The following is a 26,318-nucleotide window of genomic DNA, read 5'->3' on the forward strand; positions in this document are numbered from 1 at the left end:
CAGAGGCAGTACCGTAGTCACAGGATTAAAAAGACTGGGGCACCTCATCACACCTCAGTGGGCTTGGGAACAGTGCTTTAAGCAGCAGGGCTTCTGTGCTGCGCTTCTTCATGCTACAGGCTGGTGACAGCCCTTTCTTATATACTAAGAGAAGTTACAATCCCTTTCTAATACTGTTCCCGTGCCCGCAGGTTATTAGCAATCATGTATTTGAGTGCTTGATCTTGGTTTTCTTCTCCTACGGTCTGGGGATGTTGAAGAAAACCCTGGTCCTGGAACTCAGCGAAACCTGAATGATAACAGCTCTGAAGATACTGTATCTGAAGATAGCCACTCGTTAGAGCATCGCAAAATTATTCACCTACATTTATAGACCTTAAGGCTGCTTCAGAACTACAATAAGCTAGACAGAACAAGTTAGCCAAAAGTATGAAAAATATCAAAAAATGTCACAGTAGAATGAACAAAAAACTCAATTACATATGCAAACGCCTTTCATGTGTGGAACAAAAAGTACTTGCAATTCATGAATTTCAGACAGAAATGGCTCAAACATCCTCTACTCTAACTAACCTGATCAGCCAATACGATTCGCTTGTAACGCACACAAAAGAGTTACAAGAGAAATCTCAAAGGAATAATCTAATTTTCTATGGAATTCCTGACAGTGAAGAAACATCAACAGAAACTGAGGTGAAGCTCATTTCAGTAATATCAAGCTGTACAGATAATAACTAGACTTCTGATGTAGTTGAGCATGCTCATAGATTAGGCCATTATACTGAATCTGGATGTCACCCAATTATAGTTGATTACCAATTCTGAAGTAAAAGAAAAGTTGCTGTCTGCACGGTCTGGTTTTAAGGACAAAGATATGGCTGTGGCTGAATATTTCTCCCCTGAAACTAGGCTCAAGCACAGAAAGCTCTTAGAGAATGCCAATTCACTGCTGCAACAACCACGATTCAGTCTAAAACATAACAAGTTGTTCATAAATAAAAAGTGATATGTCTACGATCATGCAAATGACACTGCCAAAGAGGCAAGGAATCGCTCCAGCCTCAACTGCCACTACAGCTTGCCCCGCATTGGAGCCACCCGAATCAACTTCTCCAAGATAGTGGTGCGCAAGTGGCGTTTCCACATGCAACTTACCAATTCTCTACACAAATATTCAAAGTTTACTAAACAAACGTGCTATCCTGCATTCTGTAATTGATGCATGCAAAGCCGATATCCTTGTTTTAACAGAAACAAGGTTACATAGCGATACTATAGACACTGAAGCCTTCAAATCCGTAAGCAGTTTTAATCTATATAGTTGTGACCATGTTTCTAAAAAGGAAGTGGAGCTATTATCACCGAAAAAAAAAAAAGAATATTATTTCATCACCGATTCACATTCCTAGCGCATCAGAAGCAACAAGGGTGTGTATTGAAACCTCAGCAAAAAAACTGTTTTTGTGTGCCAGCTACAGACCCCCTCATTCTTCATGTTCCTTTGTTACCAAGTGGCACGATCTCATTAGTTTTATAATTAACAAGTTTCCTTCGTCAACTCTTTTTATTTTGGGTGAATTTAATTATCCTTCATTCAACTGTCCAGTGTTGAAGTTGGCACACATGTGAGGGAGTTTATGGACACGTGCATTCTAGTATTTAACTTGTCCCAGCTTGTTACTGAATTCACAAGAGTATTGGGTGGCACTAAGACATTCTTGGTTTAGTCCTAACTAATGCACCTGGCTTGTCCTCCGATATATCATATCTGCCTTGCCGAAGTGACCATCTTGTTTAAAACTTTCATGTGAGGGCCATTAATATACTTCGAAAAATAGAACAAATAATCCACGATTATAACTGAGCAAATTTTGATGCCGTTAATGTGGGATTATGCTGATTTCTAGATACTCTTTGGGATAAACAACTTTGACACTCGCAGCACTTAAGACAACTGGAACATTTTTCTCAGCAGCAAAGTCAATGAATTAACCCACAAATATATTCCACAGTGAACAATACTCTCAAACCAAAAAGCTCCGTGTTACAACAAAACAATTAGAAGACTGTCCAACCACAAAAAATGTTTCTATCATTCAGCCAAGAATGTTGGTGCGGAAGAACATTGGTTGGCATATAAAACAGCCGCAGGTGCTTACATTAATTCCCTTTCCACCACTAAGTCTAACTTTCCAAGAAATACTCTACCTTCAGCACTCACTGATAACCCAAAAAGGCTTTTGAACTGTATTAATCCAAATGAGTACTCTTTCGCTAACAAATTTAAATGGCCAAAGCGTTCTTGGCAGTTAATGTCTCACACTACTGAATGACATATTTGCAAAAAGCTCCAGTGCTCACGCTTGCCTCACAATTTCCAATGCTGCCTGTTTTGAGCAGTACAATTATGCCTTCCATTGTAGTGGACACAGTAGGCATCCAGAATGTTGTAAACTCCCTAAAAAATTATTCGTCGCCTGGCACTGATAGTATCAACACATTCTTCCAGTAATCCTCAACGTTCAGGCCTGTCACTAAAATGTCGTCGAAGTAAACAGCAACATGTGACAGGTCACCTAGCAAGTTGTGCATTCCACATTGAAACAACGCAGGCACTGACACTACAGCAAACAGAAATCTGGTGAACTGGAAAAGACCTTTCAGTGTATTGATTGTGACCAACTCTTGTGACTTTGGTTCTAATTAGGCTTGTTCATAAGAGTCCCTCAGGTCAAGCTTAGTGAACTTGAACCCACCGCTGAGTTTTACGAACAGTTCTTAATTCTGGGAATCAGGTGCCTTTCGCAGACTGGTTTAATGGTGGTCTAAAAATCACCACTCTGCCATCCTGCTCGACTATGGACACGACAGGTGCGGCCAACTTTGACATTTGGACAGGGCGTACGATTCCTTCCCTTTGCATGCGTCGCAGTTCTTCTATTGCTCTATCTTGGAGTGAAAATGGCACCTGCCTTGTTTACAGAACTCTGGTTTTGCTCCTTCCTTCAATAAACTCTTTGCCTGTATGCCTTTTAACATACCAAGCGTCTCCGAGAAAACGTGTCCAAATTTCTTGATGAGGCTTAAAACGGAGCGAACTGCATTCAGCTCTTGCGGTTTTGATAAGGTAATCATGAATGTTTCCATCCAGTCTCTCCCTTACAGCATTGGACATAGTCCTTCCGTGACAAACAGTGGCAGAGTTGCCTGGCGTGTTCCCAACTTAGCAGCAGCCGTCATTTTCCCCTGGACTACCGATAGATGCCCTCAATAACTTTTTAATGTGAAGTCAGAGCCTACATCGCGTCAAAATGCATGCACTTTTGAGAAGCTTGCTGGCAAAGCAACCTCTCCAGTGCATGTCACTTGTCGAAACAGCCAAAATTTGTTGGGCAACAGCGCCAATGGCAACTGCGTTTTCAAAACTCTAAAAACTGATATGGATGTTAATTACGGTGGGCTACGCGCCTCTCAGTAATAGTTACTGACTCCTGTGGGCTACACGCCTCTCAGAAGCCTAACAGTAATAGTTAAAAAGTTCACTATTCAATATTAGTTAACCAGCCTGCTAGTTAGCACATCATAGCTTTATTCTGGTGTACTACACCGCTGACAATGCTGTGCCTAAAAAAGCGGTCTTCTAACTCAAAAAGCCTAAGTAAAACCTTGATAATTCGAACTCGGTTAATTCAATATCCCGGACAGTTCGAAGGTTTTCTGCGGTCCCGTATTTTCCAATGTAAATTTAGCCGGACAATTCGAACAGGCGGCTTGCGCCAGCCCGGTTAATTCAAAAATTTGGGGTGCTATGCAGCAATGCCTGATACATGTTTCGCTGCAAACCCGGCGAAACAACGGCCCTAAGGAGCCACGAGGCAAAGCCACATAACAATGGTGATGATTTATAGGCGAAGCGCCCCAGCCGGAGCACTCTCAGCACAAAAATCGGTCCACAGTGCACCCCGCGGACCGCCGAAACGTGCGCCTGCAGAGGAGAAGACGTGCTTCACTGCAACACGGCGGACAAATCCGTTTTTGTCATGTGATCTCGCCCCCATTCCATCCCACGGCGTGCTTCACCCTCTCTTCGCACAGCATCAGCAGGAGCACGTGTTCTGTACCGCGACAGCTCTTCCCCGTGCCTCCGACGCTGCAAGTATGCCGCCACCACCACCACGCACGTATGCCTGCGCCATTTTTTTGTGTTGTGCGCGGCGGTTAGGGGTTGGCTACTGTGCCGTTGTTTTTTTTGGGCTGTGCAGAAGTGCTAGCTTTGTGACCGTACCAGTGAACAAAATGCCGAAGTACAAGACTAACACTATAGCAGAAGTTCTGCTTGATCCAAGAAGCAGGCAAGAATGTTTGTTCCAAGACCGAGTTGGGTAAAAGGCATGGTGTGCCCCCTCTCGACGTTGTCCACAATACTGAGCAACAAGTCAAAGATACTAGAGGCCTATGGCAAGACAAATTCTTCGAAGCGGGCACAAGTGCGGGCTCCCGCGTATCAAGATGTGGAATCTGCTCTACTTCACTGGCTGCAGAATGTAAACGCAGCCCACCTTTCCGTCAATGGAACGATACTGCAGGAGAACACCAACGACCTAGCTCTACAACTTGGGCACGAAGAATTGAAGTGTAGTAACAGATGGCTTTGCCGTTTTAAAGAACGTAATAATTTGACATTTCTGACCATCTGTGGTGAGAACGGCAGCACTAATGAGACGATTGGAAGAAGCACACTTTGGCGCCGCTGCTTAGCGAGTACGGTGCAGACGACGTTTACAACCTTGACGAGGCTGTACTTTTTTATAAGATGCTGCCAACAAAAACACTTGCAGTGAAGAACACTACAATCAGGGGTAGAAAACAGGCCAAGGACAGGATTACTGTGCTGTTTGGCGTGAACATGTGTCGTAAACACAAGCTGCCGCTACTGGTTGTCGAGAAGACTGGGAAGCCTCCCTGCTTCAAAAATGCACGGCTGCCGCCAAAGGATGAACTCGTCTACAGGCACAATAAGAAAGCCTGGGTGACAGGTGCAATATTTGAGGAGTACGTGCGGTAACTTGACTGCAAGTTCGCGGCCACAGGCAGGAATGTCCTATTTGTCATTGACAAGTGTCTGGCACATGGCGACATTCCACATCTCCAGGCCATCAGGATGGTATTTTTACCTCCGAACACTGCTTCGGCCTCACAGCCAATGGACCATGGCGTCATTCACCACACAAGGAAGATTTATCGGCACCACCTGCTCAGGCGCATGCTCCTTTGCTACGACAATGGCAAGGAGTACTCCATCGACCTCCTTGGAGCCATTTGCCTCATGGTGTACGCTTGGAAACAAGTGCAGCCCACTCTGATCAGGCGGCGTTTTGAACACGCTGGTTTTTCTAGTGAAAGCACTGTTGATGCCGATGCATACTACCCATGTACGCTTGACAATTCTAGAAGGAGCAGAGTATTGCACTCTGCGCAGAGGCGGGTGAGTCCAACGCAGTCGGCTTCGCCGAGTATCTGAACTTTGAGAGTGATGAGCAGACAGGCTACTCGGATTTGGAGAGTGAGGTTTCTGCTCTTGTCGCAGGAACAGCGCAGCACGAGACAAAGAAGGGACAGGCGGAACACGACGCTGTCCCGCTTGTCCCTTCTTTTTCTCGTGCTGCGCTGTTCCTGCCACAAGATCATGCACCAACCAGCCAAACTTTTCACCTTGCTAGAGGTTAGTGCTGTTGCGAACATGCGCGATGACAGCGACGATAGCGACGACGACGAGCCTCCCCGAGCACCTGCTCTCGGTGAAGTTAGCGGATCGCTGAACGTAATCCAAGGTTTTGTTGAGTGCCATGGTGGAAGTTCTGAAATGTTTCACCTAGTTGACCAACTTGAGAGCATGACCTTCGGAGCCGCAAACTACCGGACGCGGCAAACCAGCATCTCTGGTTACTTTCAGTAATTCAAAATATGCCAAATAAAGGTAGCGTGTTCCTGCAACGAATTTTTTTGCCTGAGTAATATTTCATGGTTTGTTCGCTTAATTGGAAAACCCGTTCAATTCGAAGATTTCTCGCGGTCCCGATGACTTCGAATTAACGAGGTTTTACTGTATTTTTAAAAATTGTGTGAAGTCATAGGTGAAACACCTTGTATATCTAAGAAACACGTTTAGGTTATGATCACAATAGGTGGTCTTTATCACATTTTCCAAACCAATACATAATGTTAAGGCACAGCATGTAAAAAGTGTCCATGACGGCATGTAAGCAATTGGCATTCATTAGTACTTTCATCCAAATGAGGCCCCCCATGCACAAGAAATTGTACAGGTAAACAGTTCTTGGAAAATACTACAAGATCAAATATCCAACAACTCACCAAAAATGATTAGTAAAATAGCCAGGATGACTAGAACCAAAAGTACCTTCACCTGAAAATGAGAAAACCATTAAAACATGCAATTTTCACCCAAGCTAAATATGAATGGCCACTGTTTTAACAATACATCAGGATATTTATGATAGTTAAGAAAATTAACACCAGCAGTTCGGTACCAGAAGTGCAATCAGCATTCCACGCAACCAAATTGTGCATTTATAATGACCCTAGTGACACTGGATGGGACAAGAAATCTGGTTGGCATCATTCCCCATAACAAAGTCAGCACCTAGGCAACCATAAAATGATGACACTGCCCATACATATTCCCATGCAGTTTACTAGAAACCTTACATGAAAAATGAAGCTAGCAATATGACACAATGGGAGAATATAAGAAGCATGTCCACTATTCACTAAAACACTAAGTGAGTGAAAGGGGAAAGAGTGGCAGACAACATAAAGTGAAACAGTAGGGCAATTTCAGATAAGATCATGAAATGAGTGGATGATTGACATCTTGGATTTACCTCATATTTTTACATGCCATTGCCTGATGCCTGGAATGAAGGGCTCTGCAATTACTTTTGTTCAGAAAAATATTTCGAAGCACAAAAGATTCTATACCATGAACGGGTGGATTCCCACACTTATGCACACTGCTATTTCTGCCAACTTTAGTTGCAAATAACTGAAAAAATATTACAAGGAGATGCATGAAAATTAGGGCTGTGCAAATACTAAAATTCGAATTGGAATCGAATACGAATATGAAGAAAAAATAGCTTTGAATATCGAATATCTGTTCAGTACAAAAAAAAAATACTTCAGAAAATGATAAAGCAGCAAATGTTGTTGCCCTTATTTTTCTTTTTTCAAAATAGTGTATGGTTCTTGAAACTAAAATAAACAAAGCTAGACTACATCAGCATCATATAAAAAAACATGATGTGCACAGAAATATATGCTACTTGATTAGACAGCATAACAGTATCCAACCTGTAATGTAGCCATGCAAAATGAAATCCATAACGAGACATGACTGGAAACTAAAAATGAGCTAGTAAAACCTCATTAATTTGGAGTTCAAGGGACCAAAAGAAATGCTCAGATTATTCAAAATTTGATTTGTGAAATGCCATGCAGCCTGAAAAAAAAAAAGAACATGCAGTAGGTGGGATAATCGCTTGCCCTGTTTTGACTACTCGACTTGCCTCTTCGGGAGACTCGCATGAAATTCTGCAAGTAGGCTTTCCTGCATACCGTAGTTGACCAAAACGAGGTGGCGGAGGTCATGCTCAGAGAGTTATGAAGGCAATAGGACAAATGCCATGGGTGTGGGCATTAAAAATATAAAATATTACAGAAGAATAATAAAAAAAAGCTTGCTTTCGCGTTGCTATTGTTCAAAGTGGGTCATCGGCCATCTTGTTCGCAGCACGTGTGATGTAAGAAAGCCCACTTGCAGAATTTCCGCAAAAGGTCAAGCCTAGCAGCATCGGAATGCGATCGGTCCATGCAATAAACAATGGAGAAGAGAGGGAACAGGACCTCTGTATTGTTTTCCTGGAACGTTAAACTCGATCGTTGGATAATTTGCCCAGATACTGTGGTTTTGCCATGGTAGAATTTATGACAGTCAGCGCGGCATAGGATCACTGACGAGTATTCGGGAATTTTCGAATATCAATTTCTCGAATATGAAAACGAACCGAATACCAAACACATCGATTCGTATTCAAAATTTAGAATTTTTGCACACCCCTACTGAAAATTGATACAGAAAATCTATGACTGCTATAGAGTGTGCTCAGTTATTTTCGATAATTTCTAAACAATTACTCCCTTTCAAAACTTTGTATGCTTGGTACCGAAAAGTTTTATTTCTAACCTTGGAGGTTTTTATCCAAAAGAATAACCTATAACTGCTAACTGCAACTGTTAAACGTCGCAGTCTACACACACAAGCTTACTAACCTAAACTCCACCACCATATCTTTCACTGAGAAGGAAATATTATTGCACAAGCTTCAAGAAACCACAGAACCACAAGAACTTTGGATGGCAATTGGAAAAAAAATACCGATTTTCAATATTTTATAATCTGTCCATATTTTATACACTACATGAACATTCGTAAGGATTAAAAATATGTTGCATAATATTGCTCATGTACCAGATACAGCACCTCTAAACAGATTTTTTTTTTTAATGTAAATTACTGCTTGTGCTAACTTTGCTTGTGAGGAACTTCAAAAATCTTTCTTGGACATCCCTGAAAATTTTTGCAGGACAATTCTAATTACCATAGAGTGCATGCAGTCATTCTAGTCAATTGCTCAGCTTTTTTCTTTTCTTTCTAAAATTTCACAAATATGGCACACACAAAGCCATTTTGTGCCAACTTTGGAGGTCTTTATCTCAGAAAATAAATAAACTATAATGCTAACAAGTTTACACTACATTTAATGCAAACTTATCTACTAATCAATGTATAAAATTGACTGACATGTTTTTATGAATAAGGAAATATTATTGCTCAAAAATAAAGTACAAACAACAAAAATTTTGCATGACAATTAAAAAGATGCACTACAGGTACATGGACAAAAAAAAAACTTAATTGCAAATTGCAGGGTTTAACATCCTAAAGCGACACATGGGCTGTGAGGGATGCCATAGTGGAGGGTTCCCTATTAATTTTGATCACCTGGAGTTCTTTAACATGCGCTGACATCGCACAGCACCTCCATCAAAACACACCCGCTGCGGTCACGAATGAACTCGGGTCCTCTGACTCAGCAGCCGAACTCCCTGAGCCACTATGGCAAGAGCTTGTGCAAATAGTCGAGTGATTAGAGGCACTGAGTGGCACCTGTGATGCACAGGTTCGAATGTACATAAAAATTATAAACGTGTTGCATAATATTGCTAGTAGGTACAACACATGCTAACGAGACCCTTTCTGCTAGGCTCCACACACCTTGCAAGCTGTGAAGAAACTCATTTTCTGCAATGTGTATAAAACGCCAGCCATTTTCTTTCAGAGCAACAGTTAGAGTTCACTTAATGAACAATATAATATGTGAAAAGTCCACAACTGATGCATTAACTTAAAGCACCGTCATGAAATATAGATATAACCCAGGCTTCAGTTACCATAACTCATATGCAGACATTTATATTTCTGCTGCTCAAAATACAGAAAAATGCCTATTCATAGACAAGCAAGAAGTTTTTACCACCTTGCATGAGTAATACGAAGCTTCCACCTAGTGGTGTGATGCTCATGGCCGGGATTAGCTCCTCGCACCAGATTCACAGCCAAATGCTTATTGTGCACGCGGCCACTCCTCTTGTTAGCAACAATGGATACGCTGTGCTTGACTGCAGCTAGAAATTTCAGCAATCAACATGTTTTTAATGGTTATACATGCTTATTTAATGAAGAATTCCTGGCCAGGGCATAAAAACAAACAATAAATTTTTTTTATCGTCACACAAAAGCTTTGTTCTGTGCACTCTTGAATTTTGAGCAATAATATTTCCTTATCCTTAAAACATGCATCAGTGAATTTTATATAGTTCAGTAGGCAAGATCGCAATGAATGTAGTGTGTGTTAGTTACGCTGATATTTATTTATTTTATGAGATAAAGGACTCCAAACTGCATACAAAAGAAACTTCCTATGCACAAAGTTTACAAAATTTTAGAAAGAAAAAATAAAGCTGAGAAATCAAGAATAACTGGGCACACTCTATAGTAATTTGGAATGTCCTCTAAAAATTTTGAGGTATGTCCTTGCATGCTATTTCAAGTTATTCGCAACCAAGCAGTGTGCATAATAAAGGGTCTTTTTAGAAGCGAGTGTACCTACTACGCCAGCAATACTATGCAATATGCTTTTAATGCTTATGGATAATTATATGGTGTACAATATCTGGACCGAATAAAAAAAAGTATCAATTTTGTTTTGTTTCTCACTGCCATCCAAAGGTCTTGGGTAAGCACTTTCTTGATGTTTGCACAATATTTCCTTATCCTTGAAAGAAAGTCAGTGAATTTTATATTAGTACACCAGCTTGAGTAGAATGCAGCATTAAATGTTTGCAGTTACAGCTTTTTTCTTCTCTTGAATAAAAAAATCCCCAAAGTAAGCAAAATGACTCTTGATGCGCCAAGTCTGCAAAATTTAAGGAAAAGGAGCAGTCATAAATTTGCTGTATAAATTTTCAGGCATCTCCTTGCAATATACTTTCAGTTATTCACAACTAAATTTGACAAAAACAGCAGCATGCATAAGCGCAGGGGTGAACCTCTTTGTGATGAAGAATTTTTCCTGTTTTGATATATTTTCTTTCGACAAAAATAATTGCAGATCACTTGTTTTGAGTCATCAAGCAACGACATATAAAAATTTAAGTAAATTAAAGATGTTGACCAGCCACCTAATGCACCTTTTATCTGAAATCACCCAGCAGCAACACGTATATTCAGTGCTGCCGTTCAGTGCTTCAACCCTATAAAAGGGACACTGCCTGTATCGATAAGGTACCGCGTTCTAAACACAGAGACCACTGTGGCTGAAAACTGAGCTTGTATAAACTAGAAAAGACCGAAAGACGAAATACAGGCACTGCCGTCACTGACCAATTTCGTAAGTAAAATGTGTCAGCACCGATTTTTTGGTGCAGATCCCATAGGCTACGCTACACCACCTTTCACTTCAAACCGGTGACAACTTGTCCTGCTCGGTAAGAATGTCATGAGTGTGAATCAACTGGCAGGAAGCTTTTTAAATCCAATTTTCTTACCGATAAACGAGTGTTTTGCTGCCGGACAGGCATCAACATAGTCAGAAAAAGCCTGAGAATTAGCTTTTACTAGGGAATAATCAGACGGGGTTCTCCTCAGTGTAACTTTAAACAGTAAACCGTCTTGCAAGACCTACGGTAGCAACACGGACTTATTGTTCGGACACGGTGGTACCCGGCATCAAGCAGCCATACTTTACACCAGCACTTGCTAACAGGACATCACTCACGTCCCTTTTTTGCTGTTATGCCTGTATACATAGCAGGCTGGCTGCTGAACAGTGCCAGCATTCACAAGCTGCAACCCACTTTGGCCCCACGCCTCGATTTCGCTTTATCATATGGCCTTTGATGAGCCAACTAGTGCAACTGTAATCGAAGAAGAATTAGATTAGTAATTTCCCCAAGCAATTTTTTCTTTCTGCATTCTTTCGGAGGCACCTTAATGGCAACTCCACGAGATTTTAAAGCAAAAGCTTTACTAGCCTAGAGGTGCCGATTTCGCTGCGTCTGCACGAATGACCTTGAACGGCACAGATATGACCTTGAAGCAGCCTCAGTTAATAAAAAAACAAGAAAATTATGCTGTAGGTAGGAATCGAGCCCGGGCCTCCGGTATGCGAGACGGGGACACACTCCGTCACGACTGTTTGACTCTTCCAAGTGAATGAAGGCAGGTCAAGTGAATGCACAGATGTCTAAGAAACGTATCTTCGAGATACGTACTGCAGCGTGCGTGAATAATCTAACTATCAGCATGAAAATTACAGACATCTCAATTAAGCGAGCAGCTAAGTACATTCCCAGTGAATTTTTCGTGCATGGTCTGCAGTCACAGTGCCATCACGCGGCACCCCCTGAAACCCCAACACGCAATGTACGGCGATGGTCCAGCAGATGAAGCGCGTCTAGTGAATACACAGATGTCTTAGAAATGTATCTTCGAGTTATGTACTGAGGCGTTCATGAACGGGCAACATGGATAAGAATGAAGACGCAGGCGCTTCGACGAGCTCCGGTGCTGGCAGTTGTCCGGAAAGCACTCAATGTTACAGACGCTAAGCTGCGTCTAGTTTCCTGATACACCCCAGCTTTTGCTCTCTAACCAGGTTCAATAGTGGTTAAACCACAGCTAATTTTTTGGGCATACTGAGCTCATGATCACCTGATATTTCCTCTCTCAGCTGCAATTAATTTTTTCAAGGCTACAGCAAAAACTTTAAATAGCAAAAGCAAGAAACCAAAACCGAAACTGGGTTTCAGCCAACATGACGTAACAAATGGCCAACAAGTGAGATCATGAACAGTATTGGCAAAATTCTTATGCACACAATGAACTACTAAACTGACAACTGTAAGCAATACCACAATTCATGAAATAGCTGTAATGACCAAAAATGTCTCATTCGGCCAGTGCGCAGCAAAAATTAACAGGCAGTTACAGTTTGTGATGTCACAAATGCACGGTTGCCTATAAAAATTGGCCCAAATGAGGTCATGAAAATAAAAACTTTACAATGCATTTGCACTGAAACAAACAGCTGCATGGCCATGAAATTTGGCATGAAAGATCAATCAGGAGGCTAAGAAGAACCTGTGGTAAAAAATCCACTAAAACCACAGACCTCAAATGACCATCGAACTGCCTTTCAAGCAGACACCGCCTTCCAAACTTTACAAGGGCATGCGTATGATTAACCATACTCTTCACTCCACCCTCATTACTGTCTGCATTTGTGTGCAGTTCTCCATCCTCTCTTTGCCTTAGCATTAATATCAAATCAAATCAAATCAATGTTTATTCATCTTTGTTTAGCACATGAGTTTTCCTGTCCAACCTCAGCACAGAGTGTTTGTTGGTTGTTCAGGCAGCACAGCGAATCACCGTATGTGTACAAAACAATTACACACAAAACAATGACATTAGGCAGACTAATGCATGCGTATTATGCAAAAAATAAAAAGGAATATGTGTACATATTGAGCAAATAGGAATACAACTCAAAAAAAGACAACCAAAAATGAACAGAGGACATCATAACAGCCTCAAATCTGCCATATCTAAACAAATCTAAAATGTGAAGAAAAACAGGGAAAGTAGAATACAACACGCAAGAGGCCATCAGTGATTTATCTGCAAGGATGAGCACCATTTTCTTATAGATTTAGTCATTTTACGCTTAGTTTTGAAATTAAAAAACTCTTCGCCAAGTTCATTGAATATTTGTGGCACATAATATCTCCTTATCTTTTTCCCATATTGTGTAAAGCATCGTGGCTTAATATACCGTAAAAACCGGAATATAGGTCGAATTTTTTTTCAAAAAACCATGGTGAAAAGTCGACCCCCGTCTTATATACCGGTCATCGGCGGAAAAAATACGAAAGTCTTGCAACAATGGGTGGCTGAAGTCAGCAGCCTCCATCACCATCGCCATCAGCAGCAGTGCCGCCATTTTGCGTTTCAGTAGATGCAAAGCGGAAGTAAGGTGGCTAGAGTGGGCAGGTGTGAAAACCGGCCGGGGAAGCATGGCCCCGCAGCGCGCCGATGCCGTGTGGCGGCGCTGACGGCAGAGGCGCGGTAGGGCGCGCAGCCCAAATGAGCGCATCGCGTAGGCAAAATTTTTACCACTGAGGCGAAAATGAGCCCGTTTCGCTTACCGCTAGTTTTCTACGAATGTCAAAGAATGAATCTTTACCATAAAATAATGTTTCGTCAACTCGCATCATTATTCCCGTGAAATATGCTGCTTCACAAGCGCAGTTTGCATTGCGCAGCTGGACTGAAGCTCGTATTGTTCGTGCTCATTTCGAGACGATGCCCAGGATGTGAGCGACGCCGTAGTGGAAGGTTTCGGAATGATTTCAACCACCTGGGTTTCTTTAACGTGCACTGACTCTGCGTTGTGCCGCTATCGAAACGCAGCCACTACGGCGAGAAGAGCACGTTGTAACGCGTGCCGTAGGACCTCGCAACTGCAGTCGCATTGGCTGAAAGCGCCCCAATAATAATAATAATAATAATAATAATAATAATAATAATAATAATAATAATAATAATAATAATAATAATAATTGGTTTTGGGGAAAGGAAATTGCGCAGTATCTGTCTCATATAACGTTGTACACCTGAACCGCGCCGTAAGGGAAGGGATAAATGAGAGTGTGAAAGAAGAAAGGAAGAAAGAGATGCCGTAGTGGAGGGCTCCGCAATAATTTCGACCACCTGGGCTGGGATCTTTAACGTGCATTGACATCGCACAGCACACGGGCACCATAGCGGTTTGCCTCCATAAAAACGCAGCCGCCGCGGTCGGGTTCGAACCCGGGAACTCCGGATCAGTAGCCGAGCGCCACCCCAACACACAAACCAGTTTTTGTCGCCGCTTGCGAGCCTGTAGCATGTATGCCATCTTGACGTTCATGTAAGCTGTAAGCAATCTCCGACGATTCTAGACAGTGAAGCAACACATCTGGCCATGAAATTGTTGATCTACAACTGAAGGCCCCATTTCAACAAGCAGCAAATCAGAATTGGCTCCCTTCTGGGACCAGCAGACCCCAGATCAAAACCAGGCTTCCTTCTGGGACCAGTAGAGCCAAGCAAAACACCACTGGGTGCCCAATATATACAGTGATCATTTCAACCAGCAGCAAACCAGATCTACGGCTTCCTTCTGGGGCCAGATGAAACCATTAGAAAGCAGAATCCTATTAACAAATTTTCACCTGGGGGGAGGGGGGTTGCAGAATTTGATCTACAATACACAAGGTTTCAGTGTTTTCCGTTTCTTCTCACTATCCTCAAACCCTTAAGCAAAAAGTGAATCCTTGTGAGGCAATAAAAACGTACACTTGATGCTGTCAGCGCAACAGAATTCTCAGAACAACCAATTTTTGGCACATCACCATTTGACTGTAGAATCTCTGCCGCAGCTTCGGCATGCAAGAGCGTTCGGCTGAACGCAAGTTTGTTTTCCAGGACGTTGACAAGATCGTAAAATGAGACTGACGAATGTAAAAGGCCCCCAAGGTCCAACTCGTTAGTTGCCTCAGCTGGAAGTTTTTTGGGTATGTTGCCTTTATCACAGAGACATGCTGTTCTGCTGGGACTCCGGAAGTTTTTTTTTTTCGATTGGTGGGCAGGTCTTCGAGTTTTTTAGTTGTTTGTCTGTTTATTCCATATTTTATTTAAATGTTTATTTTATTTCGTTTTTGTTAATATTATATTTCGCTGTTCAAAAGTATATTTGTTACGCATATAAAACCTGAATTGAAATGGGCAGCTTTACATATATACAAAAATGTACAGATGAGGAGTGATCGACTGCATTAAAAAAGTTTGTTCATACTTTTTCAATGCTAGTAATCATGCTCATGAACAAAGCTCATTCAATTAACCATTTCTGCTGGGACATGATTGGTTTAGGTTACGGATATTATACGTTTTAAGGCTGGGTATGAAGTGAACGAGCTCAGCCTCACTGTGCTTTACATTTAAAACGTCCTGAAAATGAAGTGTTTGTCAGAAATCTGATTTGAGTGCAAGAAGTTGGAGACATGGGGGAGGGGGCGCTGCCCCCTCTTGAGAAATGCTGGGGGGCAACCGTTCCCCCCACTCCTGTTCCGGAGTCCCTGGAGTTTCTGCAGGCTTCACAATGAGTTGTCAAAACACCCTTCTTAGCCACATAGCCTGCAATGTAATATATCAGCCGCGCATCGCTGTGTCGCTCAGCGTAGCTGTGATGGCCTACAGCCACTTCAACTTTTTCCGTGCCACTTTTGCTGTTGAAGGCATCTCGCCCTCGCATAAAAAAAAAACGCTGCTATAGAGACTCCAATACAGGCGGTGAAACGAACTGAACTGACTAAAACTGCAACGACGTGTGCAAGGCCGACGCGGCTGAGCGGCTGAGCTTACCGCGCCGCTAGCTGCAGCGCCGCATTCCCCCTGGCGGCATCGGTGCGCAGAGGGGTCACGCGCTGCCGACGGAAAACGCCGCGATCTTCACACCTTCCAGTCTAGCCACCCTAGCGGAAGCTAACGGCAATTTACCGTCGCCTTCAAGAAAAACACGATTAAGTACGAGGAAGCTCACGGGAACCTGGCGGCACAGCGCGAATTTGGAGTATCCGAAAAGAGCATCCAATACTGGCGGAGGCAGAAGCTGCGTATTACAACTTGCAGCAACCAGAAGAAAACATTTCGTGGGCAGACCATAGTGTATCGAGAATAGGAAGGAAACGTTGCGCTGCGAGCAAGATCGCTGCCTGTGACTGCCGAATGCATCCGCGTGAAAGCGGCAGAGATCGCGCGTGCCTCTAGACTCACGAGGGCGCAATTCAAAGGCTCGCCATCCTGGTTGCGGCGATTCATGAAGAGGAGGGCTTTGCTCTACGGCGCCGTACTTGCCTGTGCCAGAAACGAACACGCGGGCCAATTGGTGCGCGATATTGTTAAAAAATTTGCCGGGTGTACATACAAGCAGCATTTAAATGAAATTAAATACTGTCACCATTGTGCAACCTCTCGAGTCGCATTTGTTTCAAAGTAAGGATGTCTTTCGGTACTTTTCCCATTGAAAAAGATCTTTTTCATTTTTAGAATTGGTTAGTTAGGGGGTCGACCTATATTCCGGTCCGACCTATAGTCCGGTTTTTACGGTAAGTTTCTATCTTTCTTAAGGCAGCGCTTTTCTTGGCGGGCATTTTGAAAGCATGTGTAAAGTAATGACGTGTGAGCACTGTGTAATAAAATAGTTCCCTCATTTCTAATACGCCTAGTCTATTGTACTTTTCCTCCTTATTAACCTCCTCTAGTACCATAAGTTATACTCTTTACAATTCTTTTAATTATGCGATTTATGGCTCCCATTTTGTGATCAGAGCAAGTTCCATACAATGTTATGCCGTAGGTTATAATAAATTCAGCCAGCGCCTTGAATATGATGCGCTTTAGGTGCATCGAAGTCTTACCTTTGAGGTTGTACATCATCGCAGACACGGCTCTAAGCCTGTTACATATATACTGCACATGATTATTCCATGTTACATGCCCATCAAATATTATTCCATGATATTTAACTGAAGGCGCAAATGGTAAGGCGCAAATGGTATGACATTACATGTGCACGGATCACAATGCGAGCCATGTAAAGAAAGTGGCTCATTTAGGGGCATTCAGTTGTGCGGGTTTCTAAAACAGAGAAGCTTCGCTTTTTGTCGATTTAAATATATTGAATTTGGGCAAGCCAGTCTATCACCTTGCACATATCCTGCTAAAACCTTTTGCTCCCAGAATGAAAATCAGTCAAATCTAGTGCTAGTGCTGTACGCGTCATCTGCATACTGAAAAATTCTTGAGGTTAATTTCAAAAAACGACCTTCAGAGACGTACATATTGAATAGTAACGGCCCCAGTGTACTTCCTTGAGGAACACCAAATTTGATCGCCTGAAATTCACTGTATTTATCATCAATTCTAACACACCGTGATCTTTCTTTGAAATATCTCTGAAAGAATTGATGAAATCGTCCCCTGAAACCCATGTTTCCCAACTTTTGCAATATTAATGCTTGATCAATAGTATCAAAGGCTTTTGATAGGTCTAAAAATAGTGCTAATGTAAGGTGATTGTTTTCTATTGCGGTGTTAACGTAATCCGAGAAATCTTCTAAGAGCGTAGTTGTATTCCGGTCCTTTGTGAAGCCGTATTGTGCTGGGTTGTTTAAAGAATATTTCTTGCAAAAAGATTGCATAATGGATGCCACGTGTTTTTCCAAAATATGCGCAAAAGCCAATATAATAGAAATCAATCTGTAGTTTGTGCAGTCATTTTTCTTTCCGCTTTTATACACAGCCCTCACTATTGATATTTTCAATTCTCTGGGCATTATTATGGTTTCTAGTATGCAGTTTAGTATTTTGAGAATCACGCCTTTTAATATGCTAAAGTTGCAGAACAGATCGCGCACACTGATCTTATCAAAGCCTGGTGGCTTGAACATCTTCATTCTACTTATGATGTATACACAGCTCAGCCTCTGTTAACTCGGGAAGGTACACTGTTTGTGCACATGTACATATCAGCTTGTATTCTAGATGTTTTGTGCCATGAGCGACGCACAGCCTATCTGTCGTGTGAATGAATGTGTCAAACAGTTCACACAATGACTGTGTTTCTTCCTTGGGAAAGTTTTTTTCAATCGTCTTCTCAATCATAGCCTGTTTCGTAGACTCGTAGACTCGGCCCATTAAACTGTTTGCAAATTTCCATGTCTTTTTTCCATCGTGCCTGGTCAGTGCAAACTGCTGGAATAAGTATCTTCTTTTAGCCAGTCGCATTTTGGCTGTTACCAGATTTTGCAATGTGCGAAATTCTTGCCTAAGTGCGGTGTTTTCAGGGTCCTTTCTACAGTTCTGCCAAGCTTTATCCCTTAAGTAACATAACTCCATGATTTCCTGCATTATCCAGTGGTTGTCTGGTTTTCTTTGTTTAATTTTTGCCGATTTATATGATGTCGCGTATATTAGGTGGAACTTTGCAAGAAATTATTATACAACGTCATGATCTAGAGATAACAAAGCATCCCAGTTTGTGTTCTGAATGGCATTGTCTACATTCCTGTCATCTAAAATTTTCCTGGTTATAGGCGTTATGTTCACATTGCCTTCTCGGTTGCAAGCTTCTGTCATAGTTACAAGTGTCACAAAGTAGTGATCTGCGAGTTTCACTTTAATTACTCCTGAAGAGCAGTGTTTGCCTGCCATGCGGACGGCTATATGGTCGATGCACGATGTAGTTATCTTGGAACCTAAAAATTTTTCTCCGGTGCATTTATTAATAAGGTTAACTAAGCCAAATTCAGCCAGTAGGTCTAGATAGTCTCTGACTACCCCCTTTAACGCTTGCATTATATCTATATTTAGATCTCCCGCAAACATAAACTGCTTCTCATTCATATATCTTCTTACTAGACTAGTGAGCTAAGTTCTTCCAAGAATAAAGTAATGTTCTTGCTGGGTGGTCTGTATATTGCACACACAGTGTAAGTTGTATTCAATTTGTTAAGCGAAACAACCATTTCTGTGTTGTCTATGGACACCTGAATTTCATATGACATCCAAGTATCAATAACAAACACGATCACCCCTCCTCCTTTTCTGTTTTCTCGACGCCAAGTATAACGAGAGTACCCAACAAAGCTGTAAATGTTTTGTCGGGTTGCACCGAGATTAACCTCTGTTAGGACAATTACGTCTTCTTTCTTCTGCCGGCTATTTACATAAGCACATAACTGATCCCAGTTTTTCTTTATGCTGCGCATGTTTACATGCAATAAACTTAACTCCTGCATCCACCCTTCTTTTAAAACCTGGTTTACATGAGAATCCCAGTGAAAAAAAGACATGAACTCCGCCACTGTTCATTTTTTCCAAATCACTCTCCGTTGCAATGTTGATAGCAGTACTTCCTTCTTCCCGCCTTGCAAAGATTCCACATGCTCACCGAGTCCCACACAATGTGTAGCTGTCAGCACCCTTATCATGGTATACCGCTGCTATCTGCTCCATTCTGCTTCTTTCTGCCCACACGCTATGGCATGCTCCATGATGTAATGAATTATCGGTGTCGTCTGCTACACTGCCAACATTGTTTTTCATGTCTCTTGCATCGCAGCATCACAGGGGAATGCAAAAGGCACACTGCAGCAAATGCTCTTCGAAGCCTAGCTCAGCTGCTCCAGAAAACAATTTCCAGGTATGTATAATCAGGCACTACAACTTACCCTCATATTGCGCCACCACATACGACTCTGCATCTTCTTTGCTGTTGACCAAAACTGATCAGCATTTGTGGCAAGAGAATCTGAAAAGCGTACAGCATATAAGTTCTACAAGTTCCAACACTTTGCACAACAATCTCTACCTTGCTTCAGCACAAGCAGAAGAAAGAGCAAGCACAGCAATGGGGGATGAGAATAATACTTTACTGCCCAAGATACCCATGTCAGTGCTTTGTAATTCACCGGTCACTAAACTTTTCTTTTTTAACCAAGTAAATTAAGCCCAACTGATATATACAATGTGCTCTCAACCTATATGCTTGAAAACAGCAAATGTTTTTGTTAGTTTTATTACACCACAGGTTTAAAGGCTTTTATTCTGGTAACCTAGCTCCACGGTGAATATTTTGCAGCACTGCACAACACATAAATTGAGTGCATTTCCTTAGCTGCAACACTGTCTACACTTATATTGCTTGCACCGCACATAGGCTGCTGTTGCATCACACATTCTCCATCATTATAGCACACCTCTAAATGTAAACAAAAAAAAATAGTTGCAACAGATACGAATACCAACTTTCACAGATATAAATCTCCACAACGACAGCTTCAGAATTCTTTTACACATTTTTTCCTGTCCGCTGTTTCAAAAAGATATTAGCACGGCCGCTTGATGCAAAGCGCGAAGCAAGGTGCGGCCAGTCACGTCGCGCCACCGACAATGGGCGAGTGTGTCTCGACGGAGTTTACAGTCGCGACCGCTGTTTTAGGCGAGGGTGCCACTGTTCGCGGACAAGTCGCCCGGCTTCCCGGGAGTGGACTCCTGAAGCGCACCTAGCTTCGTCGTGTCCGAGCGCGTTTGCCTCTTGCTGCTTGTGTTTGCAGTGCTTCCTTGGGACTTTTTCGTGCGCGCGTGAGTGACCACATATTTGCCTCACTTCTGCAATGCTGGATTTGCAATATTTTCTGTGCGTGTAGGAGCGTTTGACTTGTGTCTGCCGCACACACTTTGGGCTGTTTGTGCACGTGTGTGTGTGTGGCAGTCACTGCCGTGTACGGGGCGCGATGCTGCGCAACTGCTGTGTGCCACTCTGCCCTACAAACGCAAGAAAGGACCCCACCGTGAACTATCACGAGTTCCCCTGTGAACTACACCGTCGAGAAGCGTGGTTAAAAAATATCTCTCGCCAAGGACTGTCAGGGAAAGGAAGCAAGTGGGAGCTAAGCGACAGGTCTCTGGTATGTTCCTTGCATTTTACAGAGAATGACTACAAAAAGAACAATAAGGTCAGGCTTCTGCTTCCGACTGCAGTCCCGACCGTGTTTGACAAATATCCTCAGTACATGCAAAAGAGGAATGTAGACCCAGGAAAACGACAGCGAAGGAACTTTACTGATAGCACGATGGTTGGAGTAGGCCATGAAAGTGACAACTCAGGAGAAAGCGCCAACGTGAGTGAAAGTCTCGTGCACTCCCCCAGCGACGAGGTAGAAGCGCTCGATCCAGTGGCTGGCATAGAACCGTGTGGTTGTCCGGTTGATCAGGCCTGCCAAACTACATTGGACTTGGACTTTGTGCATGTCTTGCAAGAGGCGAAGAAAGCGGGAACAAACTGAAAAGAAAGGCTGCTCATTAAGGCAACCAGCTACAAAAATTGCAAACTGAGCTTGATGACACAAAAGAGCTCCTCCAAGTCTACACAGACAACAAAGAAATTCATTCTACAGGTGTTAAAAGAGGCGGAAAAAGGAGACAAAGCTGCAGTGTTTATCCGCAACCAAGTGGCTAGTTTCAATAAGAAAAAGCCTGCCTACAACGAAGAAATACTGCGGGAATGTGTTTTGTGGAAAGCCTGCTCAAACCAAGGCTATGAACATGTTCAAAGCAGAGGCCTTTTGAAGCTCCCATGATGTGCTACGCTCAAAAATTACGTAGGGCATTCAACCGGTGAAATTGGAGTGACTTCATTGATTAGAGAGCGGCTTCGTGTGGAGGAGAGCGGCTTCGTGTAGCACGAAGGACTAGGTGTGGAGCAAGAAGCTTACTGTTCGCTCATTGTCGATGAGATGTCCATATTTCAGAAAGTTGTATATGACCGATAGGTGGACAAGATATTTGCTCTTGTTGACATGGGCCCCAAGGATCAACCAAGTACAGCCCCTCAAGTGGCAAACCGCTTGTTGTGCCTCGTTTTACGAGGACTATCGACAGCCTATGTCATACCGGTTGGGTATTTCTTTATGCGGTGCCTCAAGAACGACAAGCTCTCTACAATGACAATGGGAGTCATGAAGGCAGTCGAAGATGTAGGTTTTCGCGTACTAAGAATCATCACCGACAACCACCAAACAAACGTGGCTCTTTTCGAAGGCCTCTCAGAATATGGCACGCTTGCGCATTCCATGCCTCACCCTCTGCGGACAGGTCACACACTGTTCTTGTCCTTTGACCCTAATCACCTTATAAAGAATCTTCGCACTATCTTTCTTGAGTGAGAAATGACAGATGGCAAATCACTGATCCAAGGTGGTTTCTACTTAAAGAAGCTCTTTGAAATTCAGTCACAGCTGCTGGTCAAGCTAGTCAGATTCCTTACCCGTGCACCCGTTGAACACAACTTGTAAAAAATGAAAGTGTGCAGGGCCACTCAAATATTCTCTGCGCCAACAATAGCAACACTCCAGTTTCTTCAAGAGAACCCAAACTGTCATCCTGATGCAGGCCAGTTCAAGGACAGCTCGGCCACAATCAGTTTTATGAGGATGGTTGCGAAATGGTATGCCCTCCATGATATCGGTGCAGTGAAGGCACGGGGGGTGGGGGGGAGCATGAGGAACCGTTCTTCGTCACAAATTATGAACGACTCTCCTGGCTGGAACTAGATTTCATCTGCTACCTTGAAGATCTCTAGATGAATGGCGGCCAATCGAAGCGAATGACCAAAGCGACCTACGAAGCGACGCTTCTTACAACAAAGTCAACAGTGGCACTGATTGAATATCTCCTTGACCACATAAAGTAGGTTACTTTCCTTCGGCTCTGCTTTTCGTTATTTACATTAATGTGTTATCGAAGTAATTTTATTAATTGCAGCTTCCGCTGCGTCTTGACACGCGGCCTAAACAGCGACTCTGTGTAACCACTGTTTAGCTGCCTTCGGCAGTTCAATGGCGGTGACAGGGTGGATGCAAGGACTGCAGTTTTTACGGCGGAGAAACTGCTAAAGGAACTGCTAAAAATTTTAAAAATATTGCTATTTCAAAATTTTCTAAAATATACTTAATTGAATCTTTTGTCTTTTTTTCAGGTTGGTATCCTTCAAGCCGCTAGAAGTGGCAATGCACCCACTTCTTTTGAAATGAAGGCACCTCTAAGGCTGGCAATTCTGGATGCCGAAACATCTACCCTGCCAGCTGCCGTTGAATTTGCTACCAGGGAATTGTGCAGTGAGCTCAGTTTCTTAACGCTATGTCCCAAGGCAGACCTTGGGGTAGCACCAGTTGCTTTTCTGGCTGGCTACGTTGCGAGAGCATGTAAGGAAAAGGTATGAACAGTTTTCTCTATGTGGACACAAACCGTGTAATTTGAGTAGTTTGGTCTTGTCTAGTAGTGGTCTTGGTAGAAAACCTGTGCATTATGCTCCGTGCAGTATAACTGTTTATATATACTGTTATAATAGTTTGAGCCGGAGCATTTTTATCTCTGCCAAGTTGATACTTTATGGAATTTTGGCACTGGTGTTCAAGTGACATGCGAGTCATGCAAGACACTGCTGCAGGCACCAGAGCCAACTGGACCAGCTTACGGGCTAATCAAAAACATGGACAGTGGAGGGTTGATGTACCCTAAAATGGAAGCGGTCGGGATTTGCCAACTCACGTGCATCTTTGTTAACCGAGTAATGAAACTTCCAAAGCTCAGGCGCAGCAGTAAGCTGTGCAAACTGTTGATGTCAGTACTGCTTCCACACTTTACACGGTGCCCGCAACTCATATGTGAAAGCAACGATCGTGCCCACACTGAGGAGCTTTGCAAGATATTTTTAAGCAAGTTGCTGCGACCTCTGATAACTAACTGGGCTGGGAATGTTAATTCTACAGTGGAGCGACTTTTGAGGCTTTGTCACAAACCTCTCTCAAGGAAGGTTCTCTATCTGTGAATGGTTCCTTCCTTTTTTGTATGACCGTGCAACAAAGGTGCCAAGCTGCTGGTTGAAGTGCTTTCTGGTTTTCTCGACTGCAGCTGCGCTTAGGAATGCTCCATAACTTCACCTATATTGATTTTTTTTTCTAAATTGCAATAACTTACATAGATGGGCTCTGTGTAGCGCTGTGTGTGTCCGTCTCGTTCACCGTCCTTATCCGCTACAACTGGAAGCCTCCATGGGCTCGTGAGAAGTGAATAAAAGCAGATTAAAAGCTTCAGGCGCATTAACGCAGCATCCAAATGCAGAGCAGCTCGCCCGGTCATCCATCATGCAAGCAGCCGTCATGGATAAAGATCAGGCATACACTAGAATTCCCACCTGCTGCGGTGGTTTGTGACATAATCGGCGCTTTCAATGACTTAAAAATGCAGTCTGTATTGAGAACTATAAAACGCACTGTTTACGCCCTCAAACAGTCAGCACCGGGCGTACCGACGCAGCTATCGTGGCGGTTTTCTGCGAGCTGTTGTCCCCGAGCAGTGGCGCCGCGGTGGGCATGCGGAGAACTAGGCCCAAGACGCCGCTTCTGTGCGACGTGGCGGGCCACACCTCGCTTCGTGCTTTGCATCAAGCGGCCGGACAGTAAGCTCGTTTTTAGATGAACACAATGAGATTTTGTAAATCTGTTATAATTATCAAAAGTTCAGCTAGTCATAAGTGCCAAAAATATCAGACTTCGTAGGAGCATTGGGCACTGCTAGAAGACCAGAAATGACAAAAGAATAATGAGAATTTTACAAGTTCACATAGAACTTTGAAACAAACATGTTTTTATAAGTCCTATGCAGTAGCTGTAGTAAACCATTCAGTTTTTGCCAGCCTTGAACATTTTCTGCAACAATCTCTAAGTATCATGCAGGAAGACATCTGCCTACCATTTTCCAATGCTGAAAGCATTGATATTGTGTCTAAAAAGCAGAGTCTGCTAAACTGCATGCCACGTGCAAGGCCAGCCACAACTTACAATTGCCCTTGCCAGGCTGGAAAAATGTCCACATGTACAAATATAAAGACCTGTAGCCTCCCCTGTTTTCTTCTGTGTTGTAATGTCTTCTCCAATGAAAATGCAATACGGTGCATGAAGAAATCGGCCACTTGCATCTGTTAAGGCCGTGATCCCATGCCTGCGTACCCACTAGCTATTCTTTTATGTTTGCATGATTTATTTAGAACATACTGCAGGCCTACAGTAGGCCCAAGCAGGAGGGGCGAGTACATAATATATGCAAAAAAGAACAGGTTTAGCAAAATTGAAAAAATGTTAAATACAAGTTGTAACACAAAATACAGCAATAAATACAAGGCTCAGATGCAAAATACAAAATACAAATACAATACGGCTCTCAAATTAAATGCTGTGAAGAAAACATTGAGTCAAAAGACTCAGCTCTGGTTAAGAGATCTGGCGAACACCTGTTCCACTCCTCAATGGTGCGTGGAAAAAATGAGTATTTAAAGGCGTTAATCCTAGCACTGTAAGGGGTTAATGATTGTGTATGATGATTTCGTGTTTGGCGCGAAGTGTTAGGTTTAAGGAAGGGGTCTGCATTCATAGACAGTTTATGGTTTTTTAGTAAGAAAAGTAGTTTCAGTCTTTGAATTTTTCGGCGCAGCTGTAAAGTTTCAATACCGTGAGTTTGCATGAGGGTCGTTGGTGAGTCAGTTACACGATACTTTGAAAAAATAAAACGGACGGCTTTGCGTTGAATCATTTCAAGGGCCTCGATGTTACGTTTAGTGTAGGGATCCCAGACGGTGCAGCTTATGATAAAAAAGCAAGTTTTAGCTCATTAGAAAGATAAATGTATTTATGTTTCATCGGTATGTGTTGTTAATAGCAATAGTTGTTGGTACGAGTAGAGTGAGCAAAAAATGTAGCGCATAAAACAATACTTTTGTTTGACTTGCCTGCTTGTGAGAGGTGTTTAGGAAAAACTACAGCGCATAAAAAACTACTGCAAATGAAATGCTAATCTTGGTGCAGATGTAGCCGTTTTCGGCTCCAGTGGACAGTTATTTAGAACCGGCACTCCAAAAAGACCATAAATGACAATAATGAGGCATATTAAAGGCTTAACAGCTGCCCGTTTAATAGACAAATCACATGCATAAGTCTGGTGACGTCACTGG

General features: G+C 42.8%; 1 protein-coding gene across 2 annotated transcripts in view; it reads right to left on the bottom strand.

Annotated features, from left to right (window-relative positions):
• The window catches only part of LOC144114998 (vesicle-associated membrane protein 4-like), a 40,776-nt gene that overhangs the window by 1,549 nt on the left and 12,909 nt on the right, over positions 1 to 26,318 (bottom strand). For both annotated transcript variants that reach the window (XM_077649108.1, XM_077649109.1), the window contains 2 exons: positions 19,981 to 20,060; positions 6,376 to 6,427 (listed from right to left, as the gene is read on the bottom strand). In XM_077649108.1, the coding sequence (XP_077505234.1) occupies positions 6,376 to 6,427; positions 19,981 to 20,060 (132 nt within the window). The remainder of the gene's footprint in view (positions 1 to 6,375; positions 6,428 to 19,980; positions 20,061 to 26,318) is intronic.

Source organism: Amblyomma americanum, chromosome 1 (genome assembly GCF_052857255.1).
Source record: "Amblyomma americanum isolate KBUSLIRL-KWMA chromosome 1, ASM5285725v1, whole genome shotgun sequence".
Lineage (NCBI taxonomy): Eukaryota > Metazoa > Arthropoda > Arachnida > Ixodida > Ixodidae > Amblyomma > Amblyomma americanum.